General features: G+C 43.3%; 1 protein-coding gene across 1 annotated transcript in view; it reads left to right on the top strand.

Annotated features, from left to right (window-relative positions):
- Plce1 (phospholipase C epsilon 1) overlaps nucleotides 1–21,266 on the top strand; it is a 237,058-nt gene that overhangs the window by 73,159 nt on the left and 142,633 nt on the right. Inside the window, exon 2 of the mRNA XM_051199750.1 lies at nucleotides 16,254–16,542. Within this exon, the coding sequence (XP_051055707.1) occupies nucleotides 16,254–16,542 (289 nt within the window). The remainder of the gene's footprint in view (nucleotides 1–16,253; nucleotides 16,543–21,266) is intronic.

Here is a 21,266-nt window from a genome sequence, read left to right as displayed (position 1 = left end):
AAGCAAGTGTGAGTCATTGATTAATCAGGGAATGCTTCTTGCTTGTCCTCCATTCTTCTTCTGCCCCCTGTTTCTCTCCAGCCTGGAAAGTTTCATTCTCTGAGTCTCTGCTCACCAAATCTCCATCCCCACTCACATTCAAGAGATCATTTATCCTCTTACATGCTGTACCTACAGCCTCGGCTTTTTATAGTCTATATGAGTCTGGAAACGATACCAATAACGAACGGAGATAACGCAAGGGGTGGGAAGCTCTGGTTGATTTTTGAAGTGTGGAAAGGATACAGAGCGTTGGCAGGGAAAGACCATCAGCTTCTGAGTTCTGAATGGTGTGTTCAAGCTGCACTGTAGAATAAGTAATGAAGCTTGTTGGAGAAAGTGCTGGAACTCCAAATTCAGCCAGCTAGAGACAGCCTGCCCCTCTTTTCCTAAATGAGATTGCATTTGCCTCTCCATGGCTTCAAGGCAAAGAATTGAAGAAATGTTGAGGGTGGGTATCAAAAGGAAGAGCTCTTGGTGTCACCCTTGAACAGTTTCCCAAAGCTTGTATTCCAAATGCTCCCCTCCTTTCTGTTCTGTAGTATATCACCTTCACCCCCAATACACAAATAAGCAAAGTGAGATGTGGTCATTCCTGAATGTGGAACACCCCCCCCCCCCGACTCAATCTCAAATGCAAAACAATTAAGCTCTTTGCTCTTTACTTCATGCTCATGAATCCAATGGCCAAGCAAGAACCAAGGTCAGAGTTCTTGTAGTGAACGCAGAAAGTTTTGAAAGAAGAAGATATATGTGGGCCACGTTCCCTGTAAAACCAAAGGTCGCCCCACTCTTGGGCCTTGAGTGATGACAGAACCCGCCAATAGAACTAGCTTCATTTGCTTCTAAGACATTGTCCATTGGTGTCCAGTGAAGCTACTGAATTATTTCGATTCAAGCAGAAATATATCACACACAAAAACAAAACAAAATAAATATCAAATAAAAACCACACTCCATTCTGGGCTCAGAACTGTATCACCTTCGTTCTAAACCCCTCTGCTCAGAGCGAGTCCAAGTGGCCCTGTATGTCGTCTGGCCCACATAGCCCAAGAACTCATGCCGATGGTTGGGTGCACTGGCTTTGCTTGTTCTCTGTCTTTGTCATGCTGGTTATGCCCAGTAAATGCAGATGCAGGTCAGCTAAAATCCAAGGAATGTTTCATGAGTTCCAACTGTGTGCAATATAATATGCCTCATCACTGGACTGGCAAGGGCATAAAGGGGAGAAAGTCTTTGGAATACCCACAAGTAGTTGATACCACTGAGCTGGCGATGGTTGAAATTCAGCTTATAAAATCCCACTTTCATGTTGTTCTCTATATGCTTATAGAAAGCATGACAATACATAATTGCTTAGGGATCCCTCAAAGCAAAGGAAAATAGTATTTTGGTTTGTTGCAAGAAATCCAAAGAATCTGGAGACAAGGAAACTTTTAAGTCTGCTTTTTACACATTGGAGTTTCACACAATTATTCTTTATACCAAACACTGTCGCCTGATTCTTTCAACAAAAGACCTCTTTGTTTTGATAGCCAAGAGAAACCTTTAACTCACTGAGACAACAGAACAGGCTTTTTAGATTGCAGAATATAAGAGCTAGAATGCTGTATTTGGGGAATGTAAATTAGAAAAATATTTGTTAATTATTAAATTGTTTCATTAAAAACACTTAAGTTTTATTCAATTTTGGGTCTTGTAGGGTATTTTCTTTGTGTGTGTGAAGTCTATAGAAGTCTCAGGAGAGTGGCCATATCTTATCTGACTACATCATGAGGACAGATGATGTGAGAGATAATAACTTTCTCATACCCTTGTGTCCTCTCAAGGTCAAGTATGTTGGTTTTGACTTTGGTCTCTCAATATATTAGCCATGAGCTCATATGCGCATGCACGTGCGCGCGCACACACACACACACTCACACTCACACACACTAGCTGAGAATCTCTGTGACAGGACAGGATAGAAGCATGCCTCGTACGCATAGTCAGAGTCCCCACTTCATCCTCACCAACTACAGGGTGATTATAGCATCCTTCCCATCACCGCCATTATTATTTTGTTCTCCAATACTTTAGAAACTACTTGAAGCTTTCTCTTTCCACTGCTATCTTCCAAAGATAGAAGAGTATCCATTGCTTTTCAGGTTTATATCTTCAACTAAGCAGAAAGAGTTCTGAGTCCCTTCTCACCCTGCGTGCGCGCATCCATGTAGACAATATATATATATATATATATATATATATATATATATATATATATCTGTCAAGTTCTAAGGAATCTTAGCTCCATCCCATCCATGCCTCAGTGGCAGAGCCTGGGTCTTGTGTGAGTTCTTCTGTACTCAGCACTATGCAGGAAGGTGATAGGAGTCTTAGGAGATAGAGCTTCCAGCCATCCTGACATAGTAGTTTTTTTTAGAAAATAGTTGTCAAAAATTGTGCAAAGCCAAAACATACCTAATTTCAACAAGAAAAGGGGGAATTGGGCACACAGTCTGGTTCCTCATCAGAGCAATTAGCAATTGGTAGCAGCTGGGAGAGGGAGAGAGTTTTTGATGGGAGTGTAGTCCCTGACAAGTTCACTATGTTCTGGTGGAAGCACAAATTGTCTTGAAGGGTTCACAAAAAGAAAGGGAGGGTGGAAGGGAGGGAGAAAGGAAGGAAGGAAGGAAGAAAGGAAGGAAGGAAGTGAATTTAGTAGTTAGGAAAGATTGCTGTATATGGAAAAAGTTGGGACAGAGATGGGTGGATATGATCAAAATATATACAAAACTTCTCAAAGGGTTATTTTTTAAAAGATAGATCTCTTTTATAGTAAAATATAGTTTTGATAAAAAGAAAATATCTATGAAAATAAATAGTTCCTGACTCAAACTGTATCTACTTGTGAGGACACAGAAGGATTAACCATATGAAACTATTTTTCATGCAACATTTCCTCCACTTAGGACATTTCTGCCTCTCCTGACTTCCCCCCAGCTCTGTAATTAACTTCAGATTATGATAAAGTGTTCCCTCTTAGAGGACACCTTTCATGGTAGACTAAGACCCTCCTTTTCTGAAGCATACTGGGTTCACACATTGCAGAACTTATCATGCACACTGCTTTGTAAACATCTGTAAACTGCATGGCTTCCCTGATACTAAGCAGTGTTCCTGAAGACAAACAAAACAAATAAACAAACAAAAAATGACCAACTAAACAACAAAAACCAAACTTCTATTGACCATTTGTCACTAGGTCCTGGCAAGTTATGCATGTATGTATGTATGAATGTATGTATGTATGTATGTACCTATGTACATATGTATATCCAGTAAATCTTTTTTGAATGAGTGAATAAGTGGAGTTCAATCAGGGAAGACATCTTCATCCATGTCTCTCTGAATGCAGTCTGAGCTTCTCCAGAAAACTCCTCTCGCCAGGCACTCCTGCCTGTGGCCTGGCTACCTACCAGCTGCCCCAGAGCTGTGTGCTCTACATGCAAGGCCCTGGGATGTCCCTTAGGTTCAAGTTGTGACCGCCTCTTCTTCATCACCTTTCTGCCTTTAAGCCTCTGAGTAAAATCTCTCTCTTTGACTCCAATGACCAGCTCCATCAAAGAGACAACTTACCTGTTCCAATTAGATAGTGGCATTTCAGGGTCCAGTATGCTCAGTGTGATACAAAGATCGCACACTTTGTTAGTCATCTCTGCTTGTCAGAACAATATGTCCTAGTAGGTCCAGCTCAACCTCAGGCCATCTTCAGGCAGAACAGGATGAAAAGCAGACCATAGCATTGGCACAGAAAACCCAAAACAGACCACCAGACAGGATGGAAATCCCGGAAACCAACACACACAGCCAAGCCATCTGATATTCAGCAAAGGTATCTCAGACATCAATCAGACCAGGCTAGCCTCATCAATAAATGGTGCTGTGGGGACTGGATATCCTTATATATAAAAATGGAGCATCACTCTTTTCTACATACAAAATATCAAAATAGACATAAGACCAGAAACCATGGAAATACTAGGAAAAAAATAGAGGAAACACTGATACATCCCTCACATGCAAGGGACTTTTAGATATGGTGTTAAAATGGACATGTGGATAAACAAATACTGCATGACAAAGTAAATAGTCAGCAGAAACAGGCTAGGGGAAATCTATTTTCAAACTATTCATCTAGCTAGGAATTAATGTTTGAAATATATAAGAAACTAAAAAGCCAGCAGCAAAATAATAATAGTCACCCAATTATAATGGAAAAAATAGCTAGAGTAGGCTTTTTAAGAGAGAGAATATTTATTTTGACTCACAGTTTGAAAGTTGAGTCAGTCATGATGGGGGAAGTGTGGCGTGGTGGAGAAGCCATGAGGGCAGGAGCATGGGGCAGGAGCATGCTGCTACCTGCAGATGTCTTGATGAAACTGGCAGGGACAGGACAAGAAGCAAGATCAGGTTATCAACCTACAGCCCCCCTCTCCCTTCCCTGCCAGTAATCCATTTGCTCCAGCTGACCCTGCTTCCCAAAGGTTCAACAGCCTCTCAGAACAGGCCACCATCTGAGAAACAACTGCTCTACAATGACGAGCATGTAAATCAGTACAGCCAGGCTGGAAAACAGTGTGGTGACTCCAAAATATTTAAACTAGATCTGTCATCTATCTGATGGAGCTATCCTACTTCCAGATATACACCCAAAAGAAATTGGCAGTTTATCAAAGAGAAACCATTACTGTTGTATTTACTGAGGCATTGCCTACAAACGCATAAGATGATGAGTCCAAGGAAGCATCCTCTGATACATGAAATGGATAAAGACATGTGATGTGCATTCCCAGCCATAACAAAGAATAAAAACCTGTCATTGGCAGCAAGGTGAGTTGACTAGGATATAAGCTAGGAGAAGAAAGAGACATATCATGGGAAAATAGAATGAGAGAGTGGTTTAAAGGTTTGGAAGGGAAGGGTGAAATTCAGCAGAGTTGGATAACAGGTTCCAAAACACAACTGGGTAGAAGGAATAAGCTCTGTGTGCTGTGGCCGAGTGGAGGGACTCACGTGCAGTAGGCTGTTACATACTTTGAGAACAGTTACAAGAGAAGTGCTCCGGGGACCCACGCACCAGAGATAAGGAGACAGCCACACTGGTTGTCCTGCTGTGACCCTTATGTGCTGTGTACACGTGCTGGGGTGTCACCTTGCACTCCACATACACGTATAATTATGCTAATTACAAGAAAAAAATGAAGCAAATATCACAATAAAAGGAAGTCACATAGAGAAATCGGGTGTTGGTTCAGAAGCAGTGGCACAGTCAGAAGGGCCTCATGATGGCGAGGACAGAGACCATGAGGACCCTGTCCAGCTGGCCAGAGGCAGGAGGCGCAGAGCCTGGTCCCATGAGTGGCTTTGGCAACCCCCACCCCGTTTCCTTCTCAGAGCCTGCAGCATCCCTGAGCAATGGGATGCCCGGACTCTGTCCCTCCCGGCTCCCCAAGTGTACATCTCAGCAAGAACAAGGCTCTGGGCTCTGAATCGGGGACAAGGACTTCAGCATTTCTGGAAGTTTGTTTTTATCTCACAGGGGCTTTGTCTCGAGTGTTTCATTAGATGACCCACTGCTCCTCAGAGCTTCAAGAAACCCTCTAAGTCCCTCCCTGTAGGCCTAATTCACTGCCTGCCATCCCAAGCCTAACAGCATAATCCATTTGTCCTAATTTGATTTTTTTTTTTTTTCCGTTTCCAGAGGCTCCCTTGGCAGCTAGGTTTTCTCATTATGACATGATTCATCCTGTGGTAATTCCCATTAGGATAAGTATCTCAGGCGTGATTCATCTCAGCAGATATTAAGCTGGAAGTTTCCTTTATAACGCTCCATTACACGCACAGCCGTGAGTAACTTCATGCAGGGATGCCCTGCCCGCTGGCGCGTGCTTGTTTTTACCCCATGATAGATTTAAACCCGGGAGCGCTGCAGCAGGAGAGATGGATAGGACTCCAGCAATGCCCTCCGTGGCTCATTCTGGAAGGGTGACATGGATGAGAAGCATCACCGGAGGGGTGCAATCAGAGATGAAATATGGCATTATAATATCGTCTCCTTAAAGTCCATGGCAGTAGATGCTGGCAGGAATCAGAATCCCATAGAGAGCTGGTTAAACATAGATAGACTACTGTGTTCTGGTCCCAGAGTTTTAAGACTGAGATTTTAATTAATGATTTGGTAGATTTTTTTCCCATGTATCAATATAGTTTGATCATATTCAACCCCTCCTCCTTCCTTCCAGGTCCTCCTCCTACTCGCTCACCCCCTGCCAACTCCATGCCCTCTTTTTTCCTTTTGTCAATTTGTGTCCCACACAAACATACATACCTATGGGAGTGGGGCTGCCTACTGGAATGTGGTCAACCTTCCAGGAGCCACACATTAAAGAAACTGAATCTCTCTACTCCCGGCAGGCAGCTGTCAACCTTCAACTTCCCAGCTAGGGGAGGGGATCCAGGAGTCCCCACCCCCATTGCAATGGGGACTGTCCTGATCCTGTGCAGGTCTTGTGCAGGCAACCACAGTGGCTGTGAGTGCATGGGTTCGGGTCCTGTCCAGAAGACACTGTTTTCCCTTGGGATCGCTCCAGTTTCTACTCCTACAATCTCCCTACCCCCTCTTCTGAGACGGTCCATGAACATTGCAGGGAAGCGGGATGCAGTTGGCCCATTTGTGGCTGAGCACTCTACAGATACTTATTTTCTGCACCTTTTTTTTTTTTTTTTTTTTTTTTTTTTGGTGAGTTTCTGCATGAACTGCAGTCTGTTGCACAAGGAAACCTCTCTGATGAGATCTGAGAGCTGCACTCATTATGGGTATGGAGATAAGAATTTAGAAGGCTGTTTGATGCTATGTCTGTTTAACAAAACAAGAGTAGCAGGCTCTCACCTGTGAGGCCTATGGGGTCCTCCATGGTGGGTCCTTGGTCAGACTTACAGTGCCAGGCATGCGTTTCCTCCTGTGGAAGGGATCCCAGAAGTTTTTGATTCAGCACATCTGGGATTGTAATACTAACAAGTTCGCGGTTGCTGCTGCCACTGCTGGTCTACTGCCCCTATTTTGAGATCCAAAGCTGTACGGCTCCAATTACTTCTCCCTTGTACCCTCTCTACTGCTTGCAGTGTGCCTCTGTGCTGGGAGCAAAGAGTTCACTAAGGGATGGCGTTAACAGCAAGGCAAAGGAGCAGTGACTTGTGCTCTGAGTGTGGTTTGAGCACTGGGAAGAACATGCTTATTGCTTGCTGATGACTACACAAAGGAAGCAGTGTGGCCCAGGATACGTTGTGGGGAAGGGTCTTTGTTGCTGTGAAATTCCCTGATCATCACCATGGGGCATCATCTTAACACTCCTGAGATGCTTCCCACGGTAAGGAAGGTTTGGCTTGTTTCCTGTAGTCAATGCTACAACTCCAGCTAACTGGCATGGTGCTCACAAAGCTTTTATTTTTGGTTCTTTGGAATTGTGTTTGGTCAGTGTCTTGTGCATGGTCTCAATACTCTCAGGAGAATGGAATTCTCCACACAGGCTCTGGAATGGAATGTGGAATCAGGAGCCGAGGAAACACAGACTACTGCCAAAATATGGCTCCCATCCTTTCCATTAGGTCTCTTAGCCACTGCCGTCACCACCTCCTGATTTTCTTTGCCCCTTGGCAATTTAGTAGTTTTCTTAATCATTGCCTTTGTTGTACATTTGAATATCCATGAGAAATTGCCTTCAACCTTCAAGAACTTTATAGAATCTTCTAGAACACTGCTTTTGGGTTCCAGCCATTAAGAGAAGATACTATTAGGCCAGTAAAGGGGGATTTGGAACCAATGCACCATATGCCCCTTTTATCTCATCCTGGAAAGCACACTTTATGATAAACAGAGCACAAAATGTTTTTCTAGGCCAGGACACTGTCAAAAGCATATAATTGGGTAGGACAAGGGTACTGTTAGAAGTAGATGTACAGTCACTACTGAAGTGGCCACTGACATTGAAGAGCACTGATAAGAAAAAAAGGAGCACAAGAATCAACCTGGATTAGAGAATAATGGTGATCAAAATAATCCAATTGGGGCTGGAGGGATGGCTCAGGGGTTAAGAGCACTGGCTGCTCTTCCAGGGGATACAGGGTCTTCTATGGGTGTCTGCAGGTACTGCATGCATGTGGCACGCAGAAGTACAAACACCAGATGATCATTTTTATAAAAATTTATAATTAAAATAGATAAGCTTAATGTTATTTACTCTAAATCAATCAGCATATGATAATAGAATAGTATTGAAAACTATGAATGAAGGTTTCAGGGCTGGGCACATTTTGTTAGTAACAATGACAGCCTTATTTGGCAATAGCTGAACACTTTGTGAGGATTTGATACAAGCTTATGCGATTTCCGTATCTAATGTTCACCAAATACAGTTGATAATACCAAAGTACCATATCATTTGTAGTTCAGATTTGTCTAGTTAATCCATGGCCTCAAAGATTGAAGATTCTTGGAAAGTTTGTGTTGAAGATGTGTTATAAAGAGAGTCATTCATTTAGTCAGGAGTGTTCCTTGAGATACTTCAATACCCAACCACTGCTCTGGACATATAGCAAGGAAAAACAAAATCCTCATGAGCTGAGCATCTAGTAGGAACGTGTGTGTGTGTGTGTGTGTGTGTGTGTGTGTGTGTGTGTGTGTGTGTGTGTGTGTCTTTACTAGGTTGTCTCCCTCCTGACAGTATTTGCTTTTCCATCTGTACTGGGCTGCCCAGGGGTTCAGTTTGGTAATTAGTAGCACTGTGCTAGAGTTACAGGATCCTGATACCAAATCCTAGCATGTACATCTTATTTTTAAATGCTGGTAATAGCAGGACCTCTTCATTGAGCTGGCCTGAGGCCTACATGGAATCAGGTGTCAGTGCTTGGTGCCTGGTTCATTTTGGGCACATCAGAAATGTTGAGGGGATGGCAAGCATTGTGGAATCAGTGGACCTCTACATACAGGCATTCTTCCTACTGGGAGATTTTAGAAAGTGTGTCACCAGGACCTAAAACATCATTTTCCATAACTCTGATGCCAGAAAGACAGCTTTGGAAACAAGGCTGGATGAAACTGATTCCCCTTGGCTGTTTCTTCAAGTGAAGACAAAGCCCGTTCTTGCTGTACAGGAGGAGAAGCTTTCTCCCTGAGTAAGAGCTGCTAATGTGGTGTGTTATCACGGCTTTTTGCCTCTCAGGACTCTCCAGTGCTTGGCTATGTTCCCACCTACATCATGATGCAGTCTTGACCTTCATTATTTGTAGTTTATTCTGTTTTGGATCTGTACTCCATGCTTTGTTATTGATTACTTCAAGGCATCCCTCTTTCTAGAAGAACAAGGACTTTTACATGTTGCTGTGTTTCTACAGATGTTGTCTAAGCATTGATAATGACTCAGCAGGTGACTTTAAAATGTTAAGATCATTTTGCTCCAATCATTCCCAGCTACATCATCCCCAGCACCTGTAATTGTAATTCTGTGGAGAGGATCATTCATTCACAGTTGCTGAACTGAGGAGACCTGAATGGCACTGAATACAGCATTGATCTTACTATGTAAATCTTAAATCTCAAAAAAACCTAACAATGGCTAATGTAGACTCTGGCTAATTTCCTCTTTTCTTTTTCCTTACAGCAATGTAAATAAGACCTGTATCATCAATCCAAATATATATCTTGGCTATATAGAACACTATGCTTTTGTTTTCAGTGTTGGGGTTTGAGTACGGGACCTTTATATGCTAGACAGTTTTTCCACTGTGAACTGTAACCCCAGCCTGCTCTACAGTTTCAAAAAATATAGTTGTGGTGCTGAGCATGATGGCACACACATTTAATCCTAGTACTCAGGAGGCAGAGACAGGTGGACCTTTGTGAATTTGATGTCAGTCTGGTCTACATAGTGAGTTAAGTGTGTGTGTGTGTGTGTGTGTGTGTGTGTGTGTGTGTGTGTGTGTGTATGCACCTGTTCATACTTCCGAGTGCAGGTTCATACATGCAATGGTGCATATGTGTGAAGGTCAGAGGATGTTAGTTCTCACCCTGCACTTCGTTTGAGACAGGCATGGTCTTTTGGTTGATTGCCACGGTGTCCACCAAGCTGGCTTGCCTGAGCTTCAGAGACTCTCTTGTCTCTGCCTCCAATCTTGCCATCGCAGCACTGAGGTTACAGATACACCTCTGCCTCTGTGTGGGTTCTTTGGATTTGAACTCAGGCCGGCATGCTTGCCAGTTGCCAAGTTTTAATTAGTTTATTTGCTCTGCTTGCTTATTGTCATTTTCCCTATTGACACAGCACTCACTTCCTTGGGGACGGCCAGGAGTTTGTCATGGTGTATGTGCTCGGTAAATACAAATGGACTGTTAAACAACTGAAGGACGGAAGGACTGCGTGGCTGTTTAACAAGCTTGGTAGCTATGTTGTGACATTTTCATTTTATCTTAGAAACAATATTGATCCATGTAGGGCAGCAGTCTGCCCCGTTTTCACCACATTCTCTTTCCACATTAATCAAACAGGATAAAGTCTATATGCGCCCTCACTTTGTGATTTTAAAGCTATAAATCTCCATATAAAGGAAACGCTTTTGGTCATTAGTCATGACTTGACTATTTTAAAAAGTAATTCAGCATGGAAAAGGAAAGCATGAATAGAAACAGCATCAGTGTTAGCATCACTGAGACCTCTTGCCAAATAACAATGGGATCTTGAATTGAATCCCACGACTGAGCTAACTCGTGCAAGGGGCAGCAGGTAAAGCTAGGAAAAGGGGTAGGGTGGCCATGGGTCTTATTCCTAGCTTAGCTGCTTACTAGCTGTGTAAAGTTAGCTATGTTTGTCATCAGTAAAATGGCATCAGTCTAAATGGGTTTCCATGTCGAGTCAGCAAATGAGTCCAACACCTCACGGTAGTGTCTGTTGTAGCGGCTTTTCACAGCAATCATTTTACTTGCTCCATGGTTGTGTGAATTAGCTGGCTGTTGTCCTAGTCTACACCTACTAGTGTCTGTGTGCCTGTCTTGTGCATCGGTAGCAACACCTGGATTGGCAGTGGAGGACCTGGGAACCAGGATGGCTCCACTGTGAGGCTGGATCTTGGCGGTCCGTTAGCTGGGATGATGGGAGCAACTGAGCTAGAGTCTCATCCCCTGGCAGGTTAACTGAGGCTTCTCCATGTGGCAGTTGTTCCGAAGCCTAAAGCGACGAGAGTGAGAAAATCCTATTATAAAAAGATTTTTGTAAGGTTGTGCTTGAGTAAGTTCCCACTGGGGAAGCAAAGGGCAGGGCTAGCCAAAGTTAATAAGGAGAGGATGCACAGAGAATGCCTGGCAAACTTTATAGCCGCCACAGTAAGCAGTCACCACTATCACCGTCACTCTAAACTTAATGACTGTTGAGCGTTTAGTAGAGTGCAGTGCCCTTTCAATGCATTACCTTTATCAGAGATTGTAATTCTAGTTTCAACTTTATGAGGCAGATACATCCGTGTCCATATACTGTAAGAAAGTAACTGAGGTTCGGAATGGCACAGCAACAGTCCATCCAGGGAAGATCACACAGCTGGGAAGCAGGACAGGGAGCTAGGATTTAAAGCAATGCTCCAAGCCCTAGTTAAGTAGTGAGTACTGTTCTTCCTGCTCTGTATGTAGCAGATGCCCAAGGCTTCTTCCTTTTTATAAGGGAGTCATCTGGCAAGGGGTAATAGCCTGGTTTGGGCATGTTTCCTGATTATTACCTTATCTATTACCACTCTGTCCACACTCATCATTTTTCTAATAAGTTTTAAATTTGTTTGTCGAACATTGGTGTGACTAGGTGACTAGAGCTTTAACTCAGAGGCCTGTTCCTGGGCCTTGGGGGTAGAAATGATGACAGATTAGACATTCGTTCTTAGAGCTCTTTACCTTCTATCTCTTTCTTCAAGTTTAAGATGAGATGCAATCTTTTTATTTTACTTTATTTTTTAGTTAAAATGTAATTATATCATTTCTTCCCTCAAATCCCTTCCATGTACCTCCTTGTTCCGTGTGTGTATGTGTGTGTCTGTGTGTGTGTGTGTGTGTAGAAATATACATACAAACATAAATATAAACAACCTGCTGAGTTCATTTAGTGTCTCTTGTGTGTATCTGATCCCAGACTGACTACTTGGTTATTAACCAAGTAAAGGGCTTATCCCCTGGGGAAAGCAAATTCCCAGCTTGCAGCATTCCTTAGTTGCCCGTAGTTCTTTGTCTAGGAGCGGGGCCCCGTGAGATTTCCCACTTGCACCTTAGCATGTCTATTGCTGATGCCCCTGTTTGGGTCTTGTTTAGGCAGCCATATTGTTGTGATATCATGGGTGAAGCTTCCCTGTCATTTCTAGGAGACACAGTCTCACAAAACCACAGTCTCCTGGTTCTCTGGCTTTTACAATCTTTCCATCCCCTTTTCTAAGATGCACCCTGAACTTTTGATGCAGAGCTTACATTGCAGATGTATCCACCGGGGCTGGGCATCCTGTGATCAACTGTTCTCTATATTTTGAACAGTTGTGCTTTTCTATAATGGTCTCTGTCGAAAAGAGAAGCTTCTCTGAAGAGGAATGAGAGCTACACCTATCTGTGGTTATAAGGACAAGGATTCAGAATGAATGCTGGCCTAGTAAAGTGGCAGTAGTAGGTTCTCTTCTTATATCTGTGACCTCACCAGCACCAAGTAGTTGACTAGGTTTCTAGTACCAGGCATGATTTCCTTCCTGTTGAGTAAGCCTTAAGTCAAATTAGATGGCTATTGATTACTGCTAAGATATGAGCGCCACTATTGCACACTTGGGGATATTTTTGCCATGGTGGCTTGCACCACAGCAAGGTAAGGCGATTGGTTGCTTCCCTGCTCTGGCAGCTTTCATAGCATGAGATGCAATCTTTTAAGAGCATAGACTGCTTTTCTCCATAGATAGCCAGCAATTAACACATGAAGAACATATGTAGGGCACATTGGAGAAGCCCTGTGCATATTTATTGTATAAATCTACGTCCCTTTCCATAAGTCACTGAGGGAAGGGCTACACAGCATATGCACTACCAACAACCAGATATTGGCCAGATCCGATAACTAAAGAGAGGTAGAGCTGGTACCAACCTGTAAAAACAGTCTGCTCTGTGTGACAGTAGAGAAACCCTGCCCCCATGATAACTTATGGGAAACTTAGTGCTACCAGACTGGCTAGGTGGGTGGGGAATGGTGAAGCTTCTCATGTACATACGAACTTCACTGATTTTGATCTGATACCTGAATCTGGCTCTTAGCCATTACTCTGTGACCTCCCTGTATTAGATCATTGTTGCCACTTCTCTATGGTGTCCTCAAGGTGTGGTAACAACAACAACAACAAAGTGAAACCGGACAGGTGACGATGGAACTGTGGAATAATGAGAGAAAGGACATCAGGAAAGTTGTGGGTGTGGGGGGTGCGCATTTCAGGGATTCCACCAAGATCAAGGAACTGGAAATGAGAAGCCTATTAGATTCTAACATATTGTATCATCCACCTGCAGGCTAAGCGTTCTTTAGAAAACAATTCTTGGTCAAATAGCATGAAAAACACTCAAATATCCAGTTAGGAAAAATGAAATAAATGTCCTTACAACATCTGTAGTTGTCTTTAACATTCTGTTGGGCAGTGTAAATCTCCAGAAGGGGAAGCTATTTACTGGGCTCAAGTTTCTGTGATTATGAAGTCTGTATGTCATATCATTCCTTTTAGATCTAAGATTTTGAGAAAAACATATTGGAAAAATCTAGAAGGAGTCTATGAAGGCATTATAATTGGTAGAGTTCATAAAGTGATGATTATGGGCACTGTAGGCCTGTAGTACAGCTTGGCAAGAAAAGGGAGAAGGCAACCTATTAGTAACTGGGAACTGTCTGTTCATCTTTTTAAACAAAACATTTTTAGCCTCATTCCTCTTTTAAGAGCAAACAAATACCAAGTGTCAAGGGTTGCTACCTCTAAGATTGAAACCCTTTGCCATAACGGTTAAGTCTCTCCTTTATCAGGCTGCCCAACCTTCTTTGATGCACAGTTCATACCCTCCACTCTCTGCCATACACATCCTGCTCCATTTGCTGTTGACAGGATGGAATCTGTATTTTCCAGCCTCGTCACTTGGATTCTCACCTGAATTACCTTTCCCACTTATTGCAGTTAGAGTCACAACTGCTTTTCAAGGCTCAGGCCAAACCCTGCTTTGCCTATAGAGCCTTCCTTAGTTCTCACAAAGGATTCCTGTCCTTGAACTTCTTCATCATTTACTCTTGAGGAGCTTGAGTGGGACTTACTGTGCTGTGTATTGCCTGTATGGTTTGGAATGTATGGACGGGTGACAATGGAGATTGCCTTCCTTCTTTAATAACATCAACATCTAGGAAAAAGGCAGACCTTGAGAAGACATATCCTGAGCTCTGTGTTTGCCCAGATAGGGTTAGGATGACATTGTCCAGTCACACATAAAGCACAGTAACAACTACATCCTGCTGAATAATGTAGACCCTATTTTGGTTAACAGCCTCCCATCATTCCTTGAGGAGGGGTGCATTTTCTCCTAGAGACTTGCCCAACAGTAATACACGCTATTTCTCAACCCTAAATCAGGTATGCTACATGAGTTTCCTGTGTGAGTCCCACAATGTCCTTAAGAAGGGGTATTATTGGCCCCACTTTATAGAGGAGGAAACTGCTCAAAACCTTTAAGCCACTTACTCATGTTCACAACCACTCTCTGGCCACACCAGGCAAAACCAGGTGTCTCTCCCCCACACATTACCTCAGAGTTTGGATGTAAACACAACACACCATTCATTTGGACACACTGCTCTCCAGAAGTTTAACGAGAGAGAACAAAGCTAAGTCTCACTGTGACTCCAATCGGCAAGGATGTATCAGCATGCAAAGGAAAGCAGGGGGTTTGAATGCTAGGGCCAGGTAGGGGAGGTTGGGTTTATTGTAAGCTTTTATAAGGACCAAATACAGGGGTCTTTCAAAGGCCGTCATTAAGGTAAAATTCGGAGAGAACAGCACCATCCATTGCCACTCTGGCACAAACTCATTGCAGGTCTGTGATCTCTGTATGATGAGAAACTCATTTACCCACACCTGACACAGAGGTGGTGAATAAACCAAAGCAAGCTGTTCAAAGAGTCATGATGAATTCATTGTCAAGTCGTATCCCTTCCTTCCTCCTTTAGCAAGCTACAGCTGTCCCTCTGCGTGACACTTCTCCCATACTATCAGAAAGACTCTGAACAACCCCAGAACATTTCACACAACCCAACACCTCCCTGAAGTATTCTTCAACTCTGTATTAGTCAGGACTTCTCTTCTATTCATAATACCATGCAAGCAGCATGCTTTGCCCTTTGCATTTGCCCATGATTTCTGACACAGTGAATCACACAGAGCAGGGTCTGTGTCCATGCATGTTGAAAGTCTACATTAGGATGGGCAGAAGCTGTGGTTGAGATCCTGTTCTAATCAGATCATACACGGAGAATACAAGTGATTGAAGAAGTTACTCAGTAAAATGACATAACAGGGATTGGGCAGGGGCTAGCTATTTGAATATGGGAGATGAAGGAAGAGTAAGAAAATAAAAGCATCAAAGACTCTGGTGCTACCTGAAGGATGGGAAGAATCTGCTCACGAGGGAAATCCTTCCTCATGACCCTACCATCCTCAATCTACTTTGTTCATGGACCAAGAACTCCCTATGGAGGTCAAATTGAAGCAAGGATGGAGGCAGGCAGACATGGTCAGTCATACAGAATACAAAAGGATGAGGAAAAAGTTTGCTCTCGTAGCTCTACAGAAGAGCATTGTGGAGGAGGAGAAATTTGAGCTGAATGTATTTTTGGTTGGTGCAACTTTAAGTGCTCTGTTTGATAGCAGAGTTGTTTGAATGGCCTATTTCATAACTACACAGTGCTTCTCCAAATAAATAGTGTCTGCAGAATGTTCAGGTTAATGCATGAGTGCAGAGCTCAAAGGTGTTTGTGCTTAGACCGACCGAGCCTTCTTTCTTCCTAAGTCATCTTGGCATTTTGTCAACAAGTTAATTTGCTTTTCTAAGAAACTAGATTAATACTTCCTGTGCTTTGTGCTATTCACAGATCTACAGTGCAGTGAGAAGAGGAGACGAAACAGAAGATACGGTTGGATCTCTTCTCCATTGCTCCAGACAGCTTCCAACCTCTGAGACAGCCTGTGGAAGGATTAGAGACGGCCCATGCTTATGGCAATGTGTACGAGACACCGAATGTGAGTACCGGGCCACCCTCCAAAGGACATCCATAGCTCAGTACATCACTGGTTCTCTCCTGGAGGCAACCACCTCTTTAGGAGCAAGAAGCGGCCTTCTCAGTACCTTCGGAGGATCCACTGGACGAATAATGCTGAAAGGTAATGTCTGGGATTTCAGTTTTAACTCTTCATATTTGCCTTTAGAGAATTCAGTAACCATCCGATATAGAGCTGCTGGTGGAAAATTGAGTCCACATTTCAGAAATGCTAAGAAAATTAGGTAAAATTAGCATTTTTTAGTAAACAGAAAAGTTAAATCCATTAAGACTTAAACACATAGCAAGTGTTAATTTTTAAAGTTCTTTTTTTTTTCAAAAGTAATAGATGGCTAAAACTCTATCCTTAATTATTTTTATGTTTGTTTATTTATTTTGAGTGTGGGGTGGATGGGTGAGTGACTGGAGGTCACAGGACAACTTGTAGGACGTTGGCTCTCTCCTTCTACCATACTTGGGTTTTCAGGCTTGGTGGCAATCACCTTTACCCACTGAGCCATCTCACTGGTCCTTTAAATCTTTAAAAGAAATTATGCAATTGAGTAGTTTCTCCAAGTACTAATTCATGTGAGATGTCAATTGCCCTGACAAGGTTAGTAAGTAAATATGATCGTATGATTACATTGAAAATTGGCCATGCTTTAGAACAGAGTGAAACCTAAATATTCTTATCCTGCATATATAGAACCAACAAGTTTCTGCTGGAAAGAGAAGAAAAGAACCCTGTTTCAGTGTGTCTCATATTAAAGGCCCAGAAAGGCAGGCATAGCACAGTGAAATACGAGCCAGTAAAAAATTGGGTCCCGAGCATCCAAACTTCCCTGTGACTTCCCATGGTATACATGGGAGGGTCACAGATAGCAGTCACTAGAGAACCTCAGAGACTCGCTCACTACACAGCTGTCACAAACTGCTTGGCAGCCTTTCCTGGCAGGAACCTACCAGCCAGACAGGGACCATCCACTGCCAAGAGCCCCATCTGACATCCGGCTGCTCTGTCACAGAGAGTAGACATTGTCCCCTACCATGATCCCTCAGACCAAGGCTATCTGGCCAGTGACGTTGCTCCTTGATCTCCATCCTGCCCTTTCCACCCTCACATTCACCCTTGCTGTGCTTCAGAGGGACACTACGGCCACCTGCTATTCCATATTAAGTGCTGTGTTGGATGGTTTTATGCTTTCGCCTTAACTTCTGGGCATTGGCTTCAAATGAGGAATAGAAGGAAAACATACAGTGTGAGAATGCTAATCTGAAAGAGTGGTATGGAGAAAGTTGGTGCCAGGTATACACGCTGGCTAAGGAGTAAAGCATCATCCCCACCCTCATGGAACTTACACTGTCTATGAAGTAAGGAATCACCTACCACCACAGGATTGGAGGTTTCTCTGCACTTCTGTGGCCCCCAGACCTTAGCAGGACAACATTTGCCATGCTGCTTTTCCCGAGACATTGAGTTAAGATTGGCATGTTGGATCGTCATGGTTTCCATGCATGTGACTCCATTTCAGGGGCTCATCAAAGTTCACCAACCCACACTCACCACATACCCGTGCTGTACCCTATAGAGTGAAGTTGTTATGGAAGATCCCACTGAAATGTTGCCCGCCAGCTTGCTTGCTGTATATTTACAAGGAGGCAAGATCTGTATACATGAAACAATTAAAGAATAACATGTAATTGTGGCAAGTTAAGTATCATATAAGGAATGCAAAAGACCCAACATGTTCAATGGGTAGAGAAGGAATTAGTGATATCTGACAACTCAACCTTAAATGACAACAAAGTCAATACAAGCTACCTTCTTTCTTCTTCCAGAATATCTAGGGTCCCAGTTAAGACACAGGTGCTAACAGTGTTCCAAAGACCTGTGAACATAAAAACACCGGCCAGTGCATCTGCTGCATAGTAACTTGGTTTTGATTGCTGTTGTACTTCCTTATTCAGAACAGCATCTCATACATCATTTCCCGCTGGAATTACATCAGACCATCAGCTAATGTGAGACCTTTCAACTGGTGTCTTAAACAAGAGCTGGAGTTTCTGTTTTGTAGCTTCTTAATGGTTCCTAATAACTGTCAAATTAGTTCCAGCTAAATAATAACATTAGCTGGTTGATTTTTGCTCTGGGCTTATTTCTGTGGTTTCTAGTTTGCTGCCTTAGAGGTGGATTTCAACTGCAGTGCTTTCTTCCACCCTGTTTGCAAAGTTTCAAAGTGCTTTAGTTAAATATATGTTTCTTCATACAGCGGGGAAAAAATGCATCAAAGGGGGGATTTCCTCTCTCTCTCTCTCTCTCTCTCTCTCTCTCTCTCTCTCTCTCTGTCACACACACACACACACACACACACACACACAATGCAAGGTAAAGTCTTGTTAACTATCTCAAATAGCGTACATATATTTCAAAACATTATATTGGAAACAACAAACACATGTGATTTTTCTCAATTTAAATTTCCAAAGTAAGGCCGGCTTGGTCTACACAGCGAGTTCCAGGCCAGTCATGGCTACATAGTGAGACCTTGTCTCAAAAAATTATATTTGGTTTAATTTAAAAGTTAACATTTAAATAATAAAACACAAACACATGAGACTTCAAAAGCACAGGGCGTTGTCTGAGATCTGGAAGATCCTCATGTTGAAAAGTAGGCCTTAAACCACTAGGGCACTGGGAGGAAGTGGCTGAGAGCTAAGCTTTGGTTGCCTCCTTCTTTTATTGTTCAGTGTGTGCTCTGTGGCAGAGATTTGGTCAGTAGCTTTCAGCTCTGAATTGCTCATGAAAAGTTACTCATAGGGACTCAGGCATGACAGCACTTAGGAGGCTGAGGTAGGAAGATAATTAGTTTGTGATGGGGCCCCAGCTCCATACAAGACCCTGTTGAAAAGGAGACCAAGACAGCAGAAGAAAGTTAGAAGGAGTGAATGACACGTATTCTGTTTCCAGCTTCTAGAAGTTGATTTCTCAGGAGCTATGTGGAACTTTAGACCCTTTCTGGGAGAAGGGGCAGTAGGTGTGGTTTGGTTCCTAGACTTTAATTTTCAAAAGCCCTTCCACCTGCACAGACCGGAAATCTAACTCTACTCTGGATGCTGAAAGTTGGTCTTCATGGGAAACATGAGGAGAGGAGTGGGCTAAATGGCATTTCCTGTCAAGAAGTTATTTCCATTGGAGATGAGTAAAGAGTTAAGGTTTGTCCTGGACTTTGATAAGAACTTTCGGGTGGTTCTGAGATGTTAGTTGGGGGCAGCTGCCATTCTTGATTATAGTTGAATGCACTTCCATGCTCATACCTGGATGGAAGAACCAGAAAATTACCCCGGTTACTTAATAAAAAAAAAAAAAAAAGAACACAGTGGAAGAGACAGAAAAGCACAAGATCTTTTCCCTGGAGAGAAAAGGGTAGGAAGAGGGTCAAAGGATGACCTCTCCAAGGGAGAATTCATGTTTGAAGTCTGTGAAAATGAACTGGATGAGAGAGAGACAAAGAAGGAGACAGAAAATTCCACTTGCACAAGGCACACAGTCTTGGCAGTGGAGACAGAAAACGGGATGGTGATTATAGAAGTTGAGACAGCAGGGAATGTGGAGTTAGTGGGCACAGTTTCAGTTTGGCCAAAGGGAAGTTCTGGAGATGGATAGTGACAAGGATGTGTGTGAATGTACTTGACTCCACATCAGGGAGGAATGTCCAATCTTTGCATATTTTATTACAATGGAGAGAAACTGAGGTGGGTGTGAGCAAGGCTCATCCCATGCTGGGCTTTCTTCCTGGGTCTACATGAGTTTACAAAGGACTGAGGAATTCCCGCTGGAAGTGGCTTTGATGACAAATGGGGATTGCAGCAACCTGGGAGGAAACATAGGGGGATAGGCTGCGCAGCAGTTTATCATCGTGTCCAAGTTGAGGTGCTCACACCGGGCTCTGCAGCCTTGTAGCTTTGCCATAGCTTATGCATGGTATGGAGGCAGTCAACGACCAGAGCATGATCAGAGCTGGCTCTTTTTGAGTCTTTTCTTGAACCTGGGTCTTTCATGGTTTTAGCTAGGCTGGAAACCAGTGAGTCCCAGCAGCATTCCTGTCCCCAGACTCCTTCAGTGTCTGGGTGATAGAGGTGTTCTTGATGTCCAGATTGTTACTTGGGCTCTGGGATATGAACACAGTCGTCTTGATTTCACAGCTGGTTTTAATGTCAACTTGCTACATGCTTAGTCCCGTGGGAAAAGGAAACTTCAGTTGAGGAATTGTGTTCATCAGGCTGGTCTGTGGGCATTTTCTTGATTGTTAATTGATGTGGGAGGGCTCAGCCCACTGTGGAGAGTGCCACTCCTAGAGAGATGGCCCTGGATTGTATACAACAGCAAGCTGAGCAAGACGTGGAGAGCAAACCAATGAGCAGCCTTTCTCATGGTCTTTGCATTAGTTCCTGACCCCAGGGTCCTCTCTTGGCTTTTCTCAATAATAGACCATGATAAGCGTAAGTGAAGTAAACCCTTCCCTCTGCAGGTTGTCTCTCTCTCTCTCTCTCTCTCCCTCTCCCTCTCCCTCTCCCTCTCTCTCTCTCTCTTTCTCTCTCTCTCTCTCTCTCCCTCCCTCTCTCTCTCTCCTTTTCTCTCCCCCTCAAGAGACATTTCTTATATAAAGTACTGATCAGCCAGGATACCCCTTAATTGCAAGGTTGTGCTTGAGCCAGTGGAGAGTATGAGCTCCCGATGGAGCGCCTGTTTGACTTAATCTCTCACACTCCATGTCCTTGCTGTCACCCCCCCCCTCCCCACTAGCCTCACTGGAACCTCAGAAGAATCATTAGCTTTCATACTCATAA

Source organism: Phodopus roborovskii, unplaced genomic scaffold, assembly GCF_943737965.1.
Source record: "Phodopus roborovskii unplaced genomic scaffold, PHOROB, whole genome shotgun sequence".
Classification (NCBI taxonomy): Eukaryota; Metazoa; Chordata; class Mammalia; order Rodentia; family Cricetidae; genus Phodopus; species Phodopus roborovskii.
Note: the sequence above shows the minus strand (reverse complement) of the source record. Positions and strands in the feature narration are given on the sequence as shown.